The following is a 16141-nucleotide window of genomic DNA, read 5'->3' on the forward strand; positions in this document are numbered from 1 at the left end:
TAGTTTCATCAAATTTCTTTGCATCATTTAATAAAGCAATATGGATGGCTACAGGGGATCAGTAATTTTAATTTTCTCTGACTCGAGGTCATGGTCCAAGGTGTTTAGTGTTCAATGACCTGTAGTCCAGATCCTAGTGGGTAGGTGTCCACATCATAAAAACCACCACAGTTACTGGCACTTTTATTAGCAGACTCAGCAGAGGCTAAGTGCAGAATGGGCATGGAGACTAAACTGCCTTTTCATACTTAGAAGTGGTCCCTCCATAACAGTGGACAGACCTGTCTTCCCCACCGCCGCATCAATAATATTGGCAAGGAGTTAGGTGCTGCAGGCCACCCTACAACACACTGCAGAACTTTGGTATGGCTTCCTACCCCAGTAACGCCTTCCCATCTGCCATTGCCCTTGAAGGGCTTACACAAGAGGGCAGTAAAAAAATAAGGGTGACAGTCTTTAATAGGCACATAATGGGATTTTTGGCCTACAGTTTCTGAATCTCCTTGTCAGCATATCAACAGGAAGAAGAAGAAAAGGATCTTTCGGTTTGGCCTTATTTAGGATTGTACACAAAGCTTGACAAATGAATAACCCCAACAGAAGTTCTGAATCTTGTTTTAGTTAATTGTTTATTTGTGTGTGTGAGAGTGTGAGTAAGAGAAAGAGTGAAAGATTGTTTTCATCTGTTAAGGTTTATGAATAATTTTGTACCAGTACTGGTGGATGGTCCAAAAGTATTACAGGGGGCAACGCAGAAGAAATTTCCCCCTCCCTCAGCAAATTATAATCTCAGACACCTTCAAACTCATTTTGTTTGTGATCCAATCTATGATTTAATTTTAACCTAGTCAACAGACATTTGTATACATTACAAAACAAAGTCAATAAGAGCTAAATTGTGCATATCTGCTCAGGAAAGTCTCAGTACTAGACTAGTAGGAGTACCACAGATCAGGACTAAGGTACATTAGTGAAGCTGTTCCAAATACAACAGAAAACAATTCATTTTATATTCAACATATTAGAACATGTTCTGTCAAATCACTTGCTATCTGCACTGGAAAAGTCACTTTGCTTTTCTGTGCCTCAGTTTCCCTACAGATACAAGTGGATAACTCCTATCTTTATAAACCCTTTTAAGATGCTTGGTTCAAAAGTATTATATAAAAGTGTAAAGTACAATTATTAATATTTAGATGTATTCTAGTAGAACAATGAGTGTGATAGTATATACATTTGTTTATACATTTAGCCATAGCTCTTAAACTTTGGACTGGACAGCCTTTTATAATTGAAAAAAATGGACTCCTGTAAACCAGAGTTCTTTCCCATTCACTATAAGAATACATTATTTACCTAATTTACCTAGTGGAAAACCACTAGAGATGGGCAGAAGAGACCTACCTAATTTGGAATATATCATTCAAATGAACAGCCTACCCTTTAACAAGAAACCCGACCCCTGGTGTGGAACATGAACTACACAACCTACAGGACCAAAAGCATGAGCGGAAACAATCATATCAACACCAAAACTTCTGGATGGCACCTACTCAAACTACACTTCATGATATCAGGAAAGACACACTTTGGTTATTTTAATAGCATGTTGCTTTGTATGCCATGTAGGGAGGTGGGCCAGAGAGGAAGAATTGAAGTTAAAGAAGTCAAAGTAAAAAAATTACAAGGTTGCCACCAAAATCATGAGTCTGAGGTACAACAGTTCATTCTGATAGTAACTTGACAGGCCATTTATGAGTAACGTTCTATGCTGAACTATCATTCTGATTAATTCAGGTGAAGATACAACAATAGAAACACTGAGCAGCTATGACAAGCTGACTCAAGAAAAAAGTTCTCTGCCTTTAACATGTACATAAGATTTACACCTTAGCATTATTGCTTTTATTCTCTGAAAACAATGTATATAATTTTCATAAAGAAATATCATTTAAAGGCAGGTAACATTCAGGACCTAATTCAGCATAAGAAGTGCAATTCCCACTGAAGTCAATTAGAATTGTGCCTACTTACACCAGGATCTATTTGGTCCTGTGTGTCACTTCAATTCATTCATCTAACTTTAAAGAGAATAAGCAGCCTTTCTTCCCGCCCCAGACCAAATTCTATTCAGTTTCAGCCAGCTCACCTTCATCAATATCTGGCGGAAGGCCACCAACAAATACTTTCCGAGAGAAACGTTCTATCCGTTCTCCATTCTGATGAGCTGAATAGCATGCAGGTGAATTCAAGACACCAACTTGATCACTGTGGCCATCATCCAGCAAACCATCATCTATTGGGAAGAGGGAAGAACGACCTAAAAAAAAGAAGAATGAATATTAAAAGAATAATTTTGTAGTTGGTTATGATCTTCATGTAACCCAAGGAAAAGGGGAAAAAACAATGTGGAAGGCAAAAAAATATTATTAGTATAAAGAAAAAACAAAATGAGAAAGGAAATTCAGAATCACCAGATGCCATGCTTATAGATAGAACATTTAATATTACATTACATTTTTTAGTTTCTTTACTCTAAACCAACAGTAAACCATTAGTTTGTTTTTAAATAAAGTATCTTCTTTATTAAGTGACCATGTTAAGACTTAAAGAATATGCAAGCTAAAATTCTCTCAGATGACAAATCCGAGAACTATCCCAGACTGAGCTGTGAATAGAGGCATTTTTGAACAAATTGATAAACTAAACCAGTAATAAGTCACAAGAACCAGATGGTATTCACCCAACCATTCTGAAGGAACTCAGACATGAAACTGCAGAACTATTAACTGTGGTATGTAACCTATTGCTTAAATCAGCTTCTGTACCAGATGACAAGAGGAGAGCTAATGTGACACCAGTTTTTAAAAGAGGATCCAAAAGGTGATCCTGGCAATTACAGGCCAGTAAGCATAACTTCAGTACCAGGCAAACTGGTTGAAACTATAGCGAAGAACAGAAGTATCAGACGCATAGATGAACATGATTTGTGGGGGGAAGAGTCAACACAGCTTTTGTTAAGAGAAACCATGCCTTACCAATCTACTAGAATCATTTGAAGGTGGTCAACAAATATAGCATACTTGGACTTTCAGAAAGCTTTTGACAAGGTCCCTCACCAAAAGCTCTTAAGCAAAGTAAGCAGTCACAGAAGAAGAGAGAAAGTCCTCTCATGGATCAATAACTTGTTAAGAGATAGGAAACAAAAGGCAGGAATACATGGTCAGTTTTCAAAACAGAGGTAAAGAGTGGTGTTCCCCAAGGATCTGTACTGGGAACAGTGCTATTCAACATACTCATAAAATGACCTAGAAAAAGGGGGCAAACAGTGAGGTGGCAAAGTTTGCAGACGATACAAAATTATTTTAGATAGTTCTGTCCAAAGCCGACTGCAAAGAACTACAAAGGAATCTCACAAAACTAGGTGACTGGGCAACAAAATGGCAGATGAAATTCATTACTTTGCTTTTATCAATGATATATATTGGAAAACATAATCCCAACTAGACATACAAAATTATGGGGGCTAAATTAGCTATTACCACAGAAGAAAGGTATCTTGGAGTCATTGATAGTTCTTTGAAAATATCTGCTCAATTTGCTGTAGCAGTCAAAAAAGCTAAAAGAACTTTAGGAACCATTAGAAAAGGGATAGATAAGACGACAGTAAATATTGTAATGCCACTATATAAATTCATGGCATACCCACATCTTGAATACTACAAGCAGTTCTGGTCACCCCATCTCAAAAAAAATATATTAAAAATGTAAAAAGGAACAGAGAAGGACAACAAAAATGATTAAGGCTATGGAAGAGCTTACATATGAAGAGATATTAAAAAACTGGGACTGTTCAACTTGGAAGAGAGACAACTAAGGGGGGAAGATATGATAGGGGTCTATAAAATTATGAATGGTGTGAGAAAATGAATACAGAAATATTATTTACCCCTTCATATAACAGAAGAACCCTGGGTCACCCAGTTAAATTAATAGGCAGCAGGTTTAAACACACAAAAGGAAGTACTTCACACAACGCACAGGTCAACCCGTGAAACTCGTTGCCAGGGGAAGTCGAAGGCCAAAACTATAACTGGGTTCAAAACAGAATTAGATAAGTTCATGGAGGATAGGTCCATCAATGGTTATTAGCCAAGATGGTCAGGGATGAACCCCATGCTCTGGGTGTCCCTAAGCCACTGACTGCCAGATGCTAGGACTGGACGATAGAGAATGAATCACTTGATAATTGCTCTGTTCTGTTCATTCCCTCTGAAGCATCTGGCATTGGACACTGTCAACAGGCAGAATAATGGGCTAGATGGACCATTGTTCTGACCCAGTATGGCCATTCTTATGTTCTCATGCATCACTGGGCTCATCTTCAAGTTGTGGTGATAGGGTCTATCCAGTGAATGAATACATTGTATATTACAATTGCTTATAGTTTGATTAGGCTGAGGGAGAAGAAAAAAAAAGTATGCTCAGTAACAAATTTTAAAAATACAAATGTCATTTTTGAAAAAATAAAATGATGCTGGTGAACTGGGCATGGGTTTCAATTCTAAGAAAGCAGAATGATTTTGTAATTAGCATGTATAAAACAACTCTTGACAAATTATCTAGGAAGTCATTAATCAGATCTATCCTACTTGTTATGAGTGCTCAAAGTATACGGTAGGGTTTGGGAATAGCTGAAACCTCTGAAAGTTTCTGACAAAGCAATTTTGAGGGGTGAGAGAGACGTTTCAGAGTTAACACCTCATAAGGACAAATGGAGGCAGGGATTTCAAGGTAATGCAATTCCACTCTCCTTCCCATATAGAGCATACTCAAACAGAATGGATGCCTCTTCCACCATTAGGCTAGAAATGCAGCCATATAATAAGAATGCTGCTACAAAAGTGATCAGGAAGAATAAGGAGGAGGGAGAGGAAGAGGGAGGAAGCAAGGAATGATTTCTTCTATTACGTTTCAGAGAACTCCTCAGCATCTGCTCAACTTCTCAGACTGTGCACTAAGGCCAGGATTTCTCTCTTACACAACCTGAAAACATGAACTATCTGCATAGAGATTTATATTTGATTCCTACTCAGAAAGTTTTCTTTGCAGTGATAAAGGCCAGAAATTTCCTTTTTGTAAAATGAAAGCTTAACTTTAGGGTAAGTCCTAAGTTTCTCAGGAGTTTCCTACTTTGCTAGTGGTGAGTGGATTTGTCAAGCCCTGCATAAAAGTATTGCTTGATCACTCTTTTTTTCCATTTCATTTTTATAATTATCATTTATTTAAATAATTTTTTTGGAAGAAGGACGTGACAACTTTATGGAAAGCAAGTTCCTCCTTCATCTTAAAAGCCCCTTTGCAGAGGTTCAACGGATATACAAGGATCCCATACTCAATGGATTTGGAGGGGCAATAGCCAGTTCTGTCAGATTTTCCCACTCCAAAGCCACAGGCTGGAGAAGAACACAATACTGCACATGGAAGTCTGTAGAAACTAAGCTGCTGCCCACACTGCAATTTGGAACCTTCAACCTTAAGAAGTCTGGCTGTTAGCAAAGGCCCTTTCAGCATAATTAGGGCCCTACCAAATTCACAGCCATGAAAAATACGTCTCGGACTGTGAAATCTGGTCTTTTGTGTGCTTGTACCCAATACTATACAGATTTCATGGGGGAAACCACCGTTTCTCAAACTGCGGGGTCCTGACCCAAAAGGTGGTTGGGGGGGGTTTGCAAGGTTATTTTAGGGGATTGCAGTATTGCCACCCTTACTTCTGTGCTGCCTTCAGACCTGGGCGGCCAGAGGGCGGTGGCTGTTGGCCAGGGGCCCTACTCTGAAGGCACCACCCCGCCAGCAGCAGCACAGAAGTATGGGTGGCAATACCATACCATGACATCATTACTTCTGTGCTGATGCTAGCAGTGGCTCTGCATTTAGAGCTGGGCTCCTGGCCAGCAGCCGCTGCTCTCTGGCCACCCAGCTCTGAAGGCAGTGCTGCCACCAGAAGCAGCGCAAAAGTAAGGGTAGCAGTACCGCAACCCCTCTACAATAACCTTGTGACCCCCCCACAACCCCTTTTTGTGTCAGGACCCCTACAATTACAACACCATGACATTTCAGATTTAAATATCTGAAATCATGGAATTTATGATTTTTAAAATACGATGTCCATGAAATTGACCAAAATGGACTCTAAGCAAAATTCTTGGAGGAATTCAGGGACCACTGGGGACTGGTGGGGCCAGGCAACCACGTAGAAGCCATTCCTCTCCAGAGGATCACTCAAGAGCCAGAGGATACTAGGGAATCTGGATTTGGGGGAGGTGGCTGAGGAACCCCATTATTTGTCTCATGGTGCTTAGAAGCCCCAATCAGGAATCAGAGCCATATTATGAAAGGCACTGCATGCATACATAACAAAAAGATGATCCTTGCCCCCAAACAGATTATAATCTAAGTATAAGAAGAGATACCAGCAGATACAACAAAAAGACAAGGGGAGCATAAGGTAGCACAGACTATTAAGGTAAATATATTTAGCAGCAGTCACAGCACACTACTGGCTTAGCTACTGTAGAACATTATGCTGGCACTGCATAGCGGTGATTTTTAAGGAGATATTTGAAGGAAGATAATATAATGACTGAAGATATTTGCATGGAACTCCTTCCATGCATAATAAAGTGGTGAGGGAGAAAGCACAAAAGGCATTTCTGGGAAAATTTGACTAGAGGGCACTGAAGGCTGGCATCTTTGAAGTAGAAGTGGAGTTGACAGTCAATGGCAAGCATGGCTTCTCAGACAGTCAAGCTGACACTGAGGAAAGTGAGTTTGAGTTTAGGCAAGACACATATGCAGTGGTACATTTTTTTCCCCTGTGGAGTCAAGGGATATTCTAGATTTGGAGGCTGAACTCCTTGTCTCTTCCTCCCCTTCTCCAAGCCCCTCTGACCTAAGAGAAACATTCACAGGAGGGTCCGCTCTTAAGTTTCCTATGCCTTCTGCCCCCACCCAAGTTTTGATGCAGGAGAGTATGAAAAGCTTCCTCCCATTCCTTACCGCTGCTTTTTCATATCCTATATCTACAATGAAAACTAAGAAACTCAAAATACAGCTGTAATTGTTAACAAACCAGGGGTTTAGATACCTCTCTCATTCATGTATATAGTGCAGCTATCAAACAGTAATTAAATATATATCAAGAATATGCATTTAACAACTCCACTAAATTCAATATTGAAATTTATTTTGGAAATTTTAAAGAATTAGCACAATACATAGAATTAAAACAAATAATGCAATGCCACAACTGTAAAAAAGTACTGTACTGTTAGTAAAGGTCACTTTAGTTCTCTAATCAAAAAACAATTAGTGGAACTACGAGCTTTTCTACACAGCTTTAGCAATAATACTTGACTACTGAATGCTACACTAGCAGCAAAAAGGTAATTCAATTCCTAATGCCACTAAATAATAATTGGCCTGTGCTGAAACTTCCAGAAATTGTGAAACATGGTGGTATTTTATTATATGGATACCTGAACAGTAGGGACTGGATCATCAGTTCATTTCTCTAAAGGGGAACTAAGGAGCGGCTATCAGACAATGGTCTGTACTGACTTAGGACCGATGTGAACCAGTGACTTAGACATGAAAATATCTGTATCTTGTTAATATCTGGATCTATCAAAAAAATCTTGAGATTCACATATTACACTCAATGTAGCTTATATAGAGAAAAAGAGCCAGATTCTCATGTGGTTAAATTAGAGTAGCTCCTCTGAAATCCAGGGAGCTATACCAATTTGCATCAGCTGTCTTGTCCCCTGTGTGCGGTTTCTCAGAATTTTTTCCACAATTCTTTACTAAGCCTGTGACAATTCTTTTAACAGAGCTGTGTATACCATCACTTATATGAAGTGTTAAGGGAAGAAGAATTGTGGAAAAACAAATCAGAGTTATGTATATTTTTAATAAAGATAGCACAGAGAATATTTACTTTAAGCATTAGTGAAATTATGATTAGTGCTACAATATGTTTTAATTGATTAAAAGATCTGTGATTCAAACTCACTAACACAAGAAATCAATGACCAAAACAAACCACTTTTTTGCAAAAACTGATTAAACATGCAGACAAAACAAATCTAAAGTCAATAATCTGGAGTAATTAATCACAATCAATATCAGTCCAATCAGAATAATTGTACTGTAGCAAACATAAATGAATTACCTCGTCTTCGCCCATAACTCCTTGCTGCATGTAAACAAAGGACAAATTGTAAAATGTCAAAGAACTGTACCATGCCCACATATAAAAATAATTATACGAAGAACTGTGTGGGTAATTGATGAATTGCACTAATCCGCATAAGAAGTTGCTACTGATATACCTATATGTGATCACATTAAACTAAAGCCATTTTTCAAATATTGTGCTGTTTTACTTTTTTGTTGCCTATGCACCAAGTACTGGCTATAAAAGAGTATGCTTTACATATATCAAAATAATTTTGGATAATTTCTTTCCTTTAAAAATTTACATAATTTTGCAATTTTCTTCTTAATTATATTCTCTCTCTGTATTATTACATTTAATATAACCTCTTTAATTTAGCTTCTGTCTTTCTCAGCTCATTGCCTCAGACTCTATGATAGAATTTAAATAACGTACAAGGTTTTGCTAATAAAGAGAAAATGTTGCTTTAAAGCTGTGTAGTAAGAGTTAAATGAATTAGAGAAACATCCTGGTCCATGGAACAGTTTGTACAGTTCTTTGCAGTGACAATACAAATGCTATAAGCCATGACCTTCCTTTTCCATGAAAAGAGCTAGCAGAAAATTAAGCACAAGGTTTTGTTTTAAACAAAAGACTCCTTGTGGTACTAAACAAAATCAGAGCGCAAGTCACAAGAAACGACATTGTATTATAAACATTGCATAACACTTGCATAAAGCCAAGGCAACGAAGTTAAATAAACTACCACTAAATCAAGATTTTCCTCATTTTTGAGTGTTACAGGACTCATGAAGAGATTGTGGTAATGGTTACAATTCAGAAAACTTCACACAACACACTGACACTATTTTTCAGCATTCTAGCCTTTTAGTAAAAAAAGCAAACTACTAACATGTAAAGAAGTGAATGATAAGTAATAAATTACATATAATTTGTCTTTCAGCACTATGCTTTTATAAAAATATTTTCAGTTCCTTCTTCACAGATTTAGTACTTGAGCAGAGTTTCTTTAATGACAAGACGGGAATATATTAAAATTTTCTAACTACAGTAATTATTTAAACAGAAAACATTTTTATGAACCCTCTGTGCCCATTCAGAGTTCCTTTGAGTTCAATGGGACTATGTGCACAGATCCACCCACAGAATGCAAGATCAGGGCCGTAGATATGCAGATGATCTCAGAAACCAAATAACCTCCTCTGATTTATTCTTCTCCCCACTTCGATATTATCTAATATATGTATTATAGTAATGCCTATTTGCACAAACATTGTCTTTAATTTTATTTAGCATCACACTCCTTTTCTTCTACAGGCCCTTTCCTATAAGAGATTTACCAGGTTATTTATAGAACTCTGAAAAGCCTCCCCCTATACTTTTTCCTCTAATTTAACCCTATTACTCTTGAATCCTCAGACATTTTTTCCCTAGCTATATTGTACCGGACTCATTCTGAAGTTATGTTTTAGTGTCACCTGGAAGAATTAGGTATTTCCCCCTGCCTTTTACAAATACAGCTACATCAGTAAGGGAAAATCCAAATGCATCAAGCCCATAGTGATGAGTCAATGACTGTAGTGGCACGCGCTCGCACACAAACACACACGCGGGTAATATAAAAATAGTATCTTGGCCTAATATATACTAATAAGCCCCTTTAGGCACAAACGCTAATATTATCTCTGCTCTGTTCATTCAGTTTTGCTTCCTTCCGTCATCCAAACCAGATCAGCTGTGTTCTCAAATTTTCATACTGTTAAGACAATCTTTTCGCTTCTCATGAAAGACATTTTGGTAGCACACAACATCCTTATGTTTTATGTGAACCCTTGGAAATAAAAATAAAACTGGAAGTGGAAAAAACCGCTATTATTTAAAAAAGCAATGATGTAGTTGCAAGAAAATGGTGCATCTGCTAGGATATTTAATATACATGTATTAATGTTACATTAATGTGCCAAAATATCCCCCAAAAAGTCTGAGTACTTTGCCCAGCCAGGAGAAAACAAAGAAAACAAAACATGGTACTAACATGACATTTGCTGCCATCATATTGTTTACTCTCCTTGTGGAGATCTGCAACTAGAGTCCTTGATTTCAAAAGGGCAAACTTTAAAAAATTAAGGGAATTAGTTAGGAATATGGATTGGACTGAACAACTCAAGGATCTGAATGTGGAGGAGACTTGGAATTTCTTTAAGTCAAGATGCAGAAGCTATCTGAAGCCTGCATCCGAAGCAAGGGTAGAAATTTCATAGGAAAGGGTTGCAGACCAAACTGGATGAGCAAGTGTATCTAACAGGTTAAAGCAAACCAGAAAGCCTGAATGGAATGGAAGATGGGATGGATCAGCAAGGAAAAATACCTCTTGGAGGAGAGAATTCATAGGGGAAAAATGAGAACTGCCAAAAGCCAAGCAGAGCTGGACCTTGCAAAGGAAATTAAAAACAATAGTAAAAAGGCTCTATAACCACATATATAAAAAAGAAAAGAAGAAATGGGAGCACTAAGCACTGAAGATGAGGTGGATATTAAAAAATAATCTAGGCATGGTCCAACACCTAAATGAATATTTTACCCTTATTAAAAAACTGAGGCAATGAGAAGGTTAGGGGCAGTGGCAGGGTGGCTAATGGAAATGAGAATATCGAAGTAGAAATGACCACATCCAAGTTGGAAGTAAAATTCAAACAGTTTAATGGGACCAAATTGGGGGCCCAGATAATCTCCATCCAAGAATATTATGGGAACTTGTACATGAAATTGCAAGCCTAATAGCAAGGATTTTTAATGAATCCATAAACTCAGGGGTTGTTCCCTGTGACTGGAGATTTGCTATTTTTAAGAAAGGGGGAAAAACTGATGTAGGAAACTACAAGTCTGTTAGTTTGACCTCAACAGCATGCAAAGTCTTGGAACAAAATTTTGCCAGAGAAAGTAGTTAAGGACTTAGAAGTGAACCGTAATTGGGATAAAATACAACATGGTTTTACAAAAAAAGTAGATCATGCTAGACCAAACTGATCTCCTCCTTTGAGAAGTTTCAGAGGGGTAGCTGTGTTAGTCTGTATCAGCAAAAACAAGGAGTCCTTGTGGCACATTAGAGACTAACAAATTTATTTGGGCATAAGCTTTCATGAGCTATAACCCACTTCATCAGATGCACAGAGTGGAAAATACAGTAGGCAGGTACAAATACACAGCACATGAAAAGATGGGAGTTACCAAGTTGGGAGGTCAGTGCTAATGAGGCCAATTCAAGTAGGGTGGATGTGGCCCATTTCCAACAGTTGACAAGGTGAATAGCAACTATTGGAAATGGAAAAGAGAAACCAAGGGTTTGAGAAAGGGGCAGGGGGAAGATCAGTGGGAAGTGTGAATATGCAGTCATCTCAATGAACTCCAGTTACAAGTAGGTAACCTTCACTTCAAGTGGCCCTGCATATTAGCACTTGTGGGTAGTTTGACTAGTATTGCTGAAAACACTCAGGAGGTAGAGTTCTAATTAAATAACAACAATCAAAACACTGCTTTACCAAATCTAGCATCTGCTCTTGAAACCAGATACAAAGCATAACGTACGGACTAGCTTCCAAAGAGCAGCTTTACAGATTTCCCATTAGGAACATGTTTAAGATATGCTAAAGATGCTACCACTGCCCTCATGGAATGAGATCTCACAGTAGTAGGCACTGGGACTGCCGTTAACTTGTAATATTCAAGAATACATTGTTTAACCAATCTGGAAATAGGCTGAGCAGATACACTGTAACCCATATGATTCTTAGCATAAGAAACAAATAACCTATATGACTTCCTAAACTCTTTAGTTCTGTTTAAACAACACACTCAAACTCTTCTGGTTTACATACTTTTGAGGCTAGATACCCCTTTATTAGCACATGGCTTTGGAAAAAACACTGGTAAATTAGTTGTCTAACTGATGTGAAACTCGGATACTGTTTTTGATAAAAACCTGGGATCAGGTCTAAGAATCACCTTGTTTTTATGAAAAATAGCAAATGGCAGATATGCCTGTAATTTGTTCACCCTTCTGACTTATGTTATAGCAACAATAAACATAGTTTTAATAGTTAAAATAAGGAACACACTTCCAAAGGTTCAAAAGGCGCTTCATAAGCCTCACTAAAACCAATTAAGATCCCATGTTGGAAACAGATCTCTCAAGGGGAGGTACAAGTTAGATAACCCCTTTGTAAACCTTTTAGCTGTATTGTGCAAAAGTAATGATCTGCCATCAAAGCATGATAAGATGAGAAAGCCATTAAATGAGTTCTTAAAGAAGAATTAGAGACCCTCAGACTTTAAATACAACAAAATACTCCAATATACAGGGAATAGAAGTTGTAACTGGTGAGTCAGATTCGCCTTGCATCCAAGGAGCAAATCTAACTCATTTAAAGTAATAATCTTTCCTCTTAGATTATTTTCTAGAATTACGCAACCCATTTTGAACCAACAAGGAACAAGAGTATTTTAGATTAGTCGAAGTCTGACATTACAGGCTGTCAGATGGAGAGATTGGATGAAGAGTCCTTTCCCGCTGCTGTGACAACAGGTCTAGAAATGGTGGTGGTGTGGGGAGAGAAGGCGGATACAGACTCCCTCCGATTGCTGGAACTTGTCCACCGCTGTCTCAGTCAAGCTGGAGCCATCGGGATCACTCTTGCCCTGTCTTGTCTTATTTTCCCCTTATCTTCTGAATTAATGGAAAGGAGGGGAAAGTATACAGAAGGCTCTCCCTCAGTGCATTAGGAAAGCATCCAAGATCAAGTGACTGCCCTTTCCCACTCTTGATCAGAAAAGAGACGTTTTGTTGAACCTTGTCACAGGCAGGTCTAACACGGGGCTGACCCTAGCTGGAGAAAACCTCTTGCACCACCTGATCCTTTAGTGATCTCTCATGCATCTGAGAACCGCCTCTGCTGAGCTCATCTGTGAACACACTGCTCTCCCCTACTAGATGCAGTTCGCCTGGATAGACACTGTGAAGAATGCACCACTATCACAGACTGACTGCCTCAGGACCTAGCAGAGAAGAATGGGTGCCTCTTGATTTGTTGACATTGCTCATAGTCATTGTATTGTCTGTCGCTAACTGAACCGTCTTCCCATTTACATGATGAAGAAATGATCTGACAACCAGAAGAATGACACGTACTTCTAAAATGTTTAAGTACAAAATTCTTTTCCTGAGACACCAAGTGACTGAACTATAAAAGAGTCCAGATAAGCTCCCTATCCATTGTTAGATGCAACAGATTTTATGTGCTGGACGGCAAGGGGAGATGAAACAGGACCTCCTTGAAAAGATTAATTCACAATTTGTCCAGCACAAAGAATAAAAAAATGTCCTGAGGCATGACAATTAACGTATGAAGACTGTCCAGATTTGGTTTGTAAGATTGAGCCAACCATGCTGCTTTGGCCTTATCCTGAGGCATGCAAACAGAATAAGATAAGTAATCATTGCCATAAGACCCATCAGACCCAACAAGAAAATCGCTGCCTGGGATCAATGACAAATCTCTAAAATAGACTGCACACTATCTTCAGAAGTCTTTCCTCTGTGAGGAAAACTTTTCCTACTACTGTATTATAGACCATATAAAACCAGATTTCCTGAGATGAGCATAGATTTTACTTTCTTACATTCAGAAAGAATCTAAAATCCGTAAAAAGGGAGGTGGGAAACTAGATGACTTCAGCAGCCAGTTTTCTAAACAGGATTAGACAAATACCCTATCTTCTGAGATGCACTGCTAATACAGAAAAGACTCTGAGCGCTGTACAGAGCTCAAATGGCAGGATTTTGTGCCATAATCAAATGGAAGCATTTCCGATGATTGGGCTGAATAGAAACATCTTTTAAGTTGAGAGTTGTGAACAAGTCCATAATTGAAGATGAGGCAATTATGGAGGCTAGGGTTAGCACTCCAAAATGAAACTTCTAAACAAACCTGTTGCATTTCCTTAAATCTATAATTGGACATAAACCTCCAACATTTTTCTAGATCAGGAAATATTGACTAAAACCTTTGACCCCATAGATACTTGGGTACTTTTTTCACAGCACATATCAGAAGCAATTTCTGAACTTTTGACAAAAGAATAACCTCGTAATCCTGAAAAGGGAAGGATAGGGGAACCGAAAAGAGGGAACCGTTCTAACTATATTGCATAGCCCTTTACTATTATTTCTAGGACCCACTTATCCAATGTAATAAACCTCCAGTTGTTGATAAAAATGGATTAATCTGTCCCCAGACAAAGGGAGAGAAGGACCCTTGAGCCTCATGTCAAATCTGGGGCCATTTAGTCAGTGAAGATGAAACAGGAAGAGCAGATTGCTTCAATTTAGGCCTAGATCTGAATTCTTTCTTTTTATGTTGAGACTGAAAAGATGATGTAGTCTAATGATGTAGGCAACATCTCTGAGATGAAAAATAAGTCAAAGACTGAGGATAAATCTGTCTCTAGTAATGAAAAGAAGGAGGTAGGAGGTCTCCTTCTAGGAACAGGATATAAATCAAGTGAACAGCAGACCAAGTCTCTTAACTTTTCTAGTAATTTGTCCGTTCTACTACCAAAAGGACCATCACCCTCAAAGGGGAGATGCTTATCTTTACATTTAGTATCCAGTCCATGCATGCTTTCTCAAGGTAACAGCAGATGCCAAAGATCTGAATGAAGAGGCAGGAACATCAAAAGAAGCCCTGAGAGCATGTTTTGCCACATTTTGTCCCTCTGCCGATATTTCACTGGCCAGTCTTCTCTGATCATCTCGTCACTTCTGCACAAACAAAGCTATTTTCTCCCACAAGTGAAACTGATAATGGGCCATCACTGCCTGCTAATTAGCCACCCTAATCCCCAGAGAAGAAAGAAAAAACCCTCTCGCTATAATCTGGAGTCAAATGGGCTTGACCAGGCCTAAATCTATTACTGGCTGCTGCAACCATCAGAGAATTTGATATGGAGCGAGTATGTAAATACTAAAACCCCTCATGCAGTATTTGATAAAGTTTGTCTGCTTTTTAGAGATCAGGTTATCCCTACTTCTTGTTATCCTAACAACTTTAGCAGGTTACAAGAGACCATCCAATTTGGTAAAGACATTCTATTCCTGGAAGGAGCACCAAAATTGTCAAATACTGGATGTGATGCCTCTTCCACAACAACTGAAAGGAAGTTCAAAGTCAATACAATATGATCCAATAATTCATGGAATTGTAAAACATCCTCAGAAGGAGACAACACAGAATCAATGCCATATGCTTATCAGGCAACAAATTCTGTATTCACCTGATCCTGCTCAAAAAGTGAACTAACTACTCATCCTCTTCCTCAGAAAAAGGATTAAGGGCCACCAATCTGAGCTGCAGATGCATCTGGTCAAATTGGATCCAAAGATTCCTCAGCAGCTGGATCCTTTTCAAAAAGGATGTCTCTACTTCATCAATAAGGTGGATGAGTCAAGAACTCTCATGGGGTAGCCCAATAAGGTCACTGAGCCCAGGAAGGCCAGTCTCTCCAATCGATGGGATCTGGGAATATACATATAGGATTAGAAGACACAAATTGTCCAAAAGATTGAGGAAAGCTAGAAGTAGGTGGCATACATCTGGATGGTTCAGATCTTTTTAACTCTTTCTCCATCCTCTTCTAACTGTGGCGCCAACTTCAGTTCCACTATGAATTTTACCAGAGAGAGCAATGGCACTGGAGGATGCAGAGACATAAAAAGTGAGAAAGTTTTGCCTGGAGATCCTGTAGGAGTCTTAGGAGGAGGCAAAGAGGGATCTGGAGAAAGGCTCATAATATCTTCCTCTCTACCCCTCCTTTCAGGTGAAGGAGATTTAGATATCAGAACCA

At 38.6% G+C, this 16141-nt stretch overlaps 1 protein-coding gene across 6 annotated transcripts in view; it reads right to left on the bottom strand.

The window, feature by feature from the left end:
• CPEB2 (cytoplasmic polyadenylation element binding protein 2) overlaps window positions 1–16141 on the bottom strand; it is a 92226-nt gene that overhangs the window by 39425 nt on the left and 36660 nt on the right. For 3 of the 6 annotated variants that reach the window (XM_073342478.1, XM_073342479.1, XM_073342483.1), the window contains exons 5-6: window positions 8237–8260; window positions 2150–2320 (exon numbers count right to left, since the gene is read on the bottom strand). In XM_073342478.1, the coding sequence (XP_073198579.1) occupies window positions 2150–2320; window positions 8237–8260 (195 nt within the window). The remainder of the gene's footprint in view (window positions 1–2149; window positions 2321–8236; window positions 8261–16141) is intronic. The other 3 variants (XM_073342482.1, XM_073342480.1, XM_073342481.1) reach the window with 1 other exon arrangement.

This window comes from Lepidochelys kempii, chromosome 4 (assembly GCF_965140265.1).
Source record: "Lepidochelys kempii isolate rLepKem1 chromosome 4, rLepKem1.hap2, whole genome shotgun sequence".
NCBI classification, from domain to species: domain Eukaryota; kingdom Metazoa; phylum Chordata; order Testudines; family Cheloniidae; genus Lepidochelys; species Lepidochelys kempii.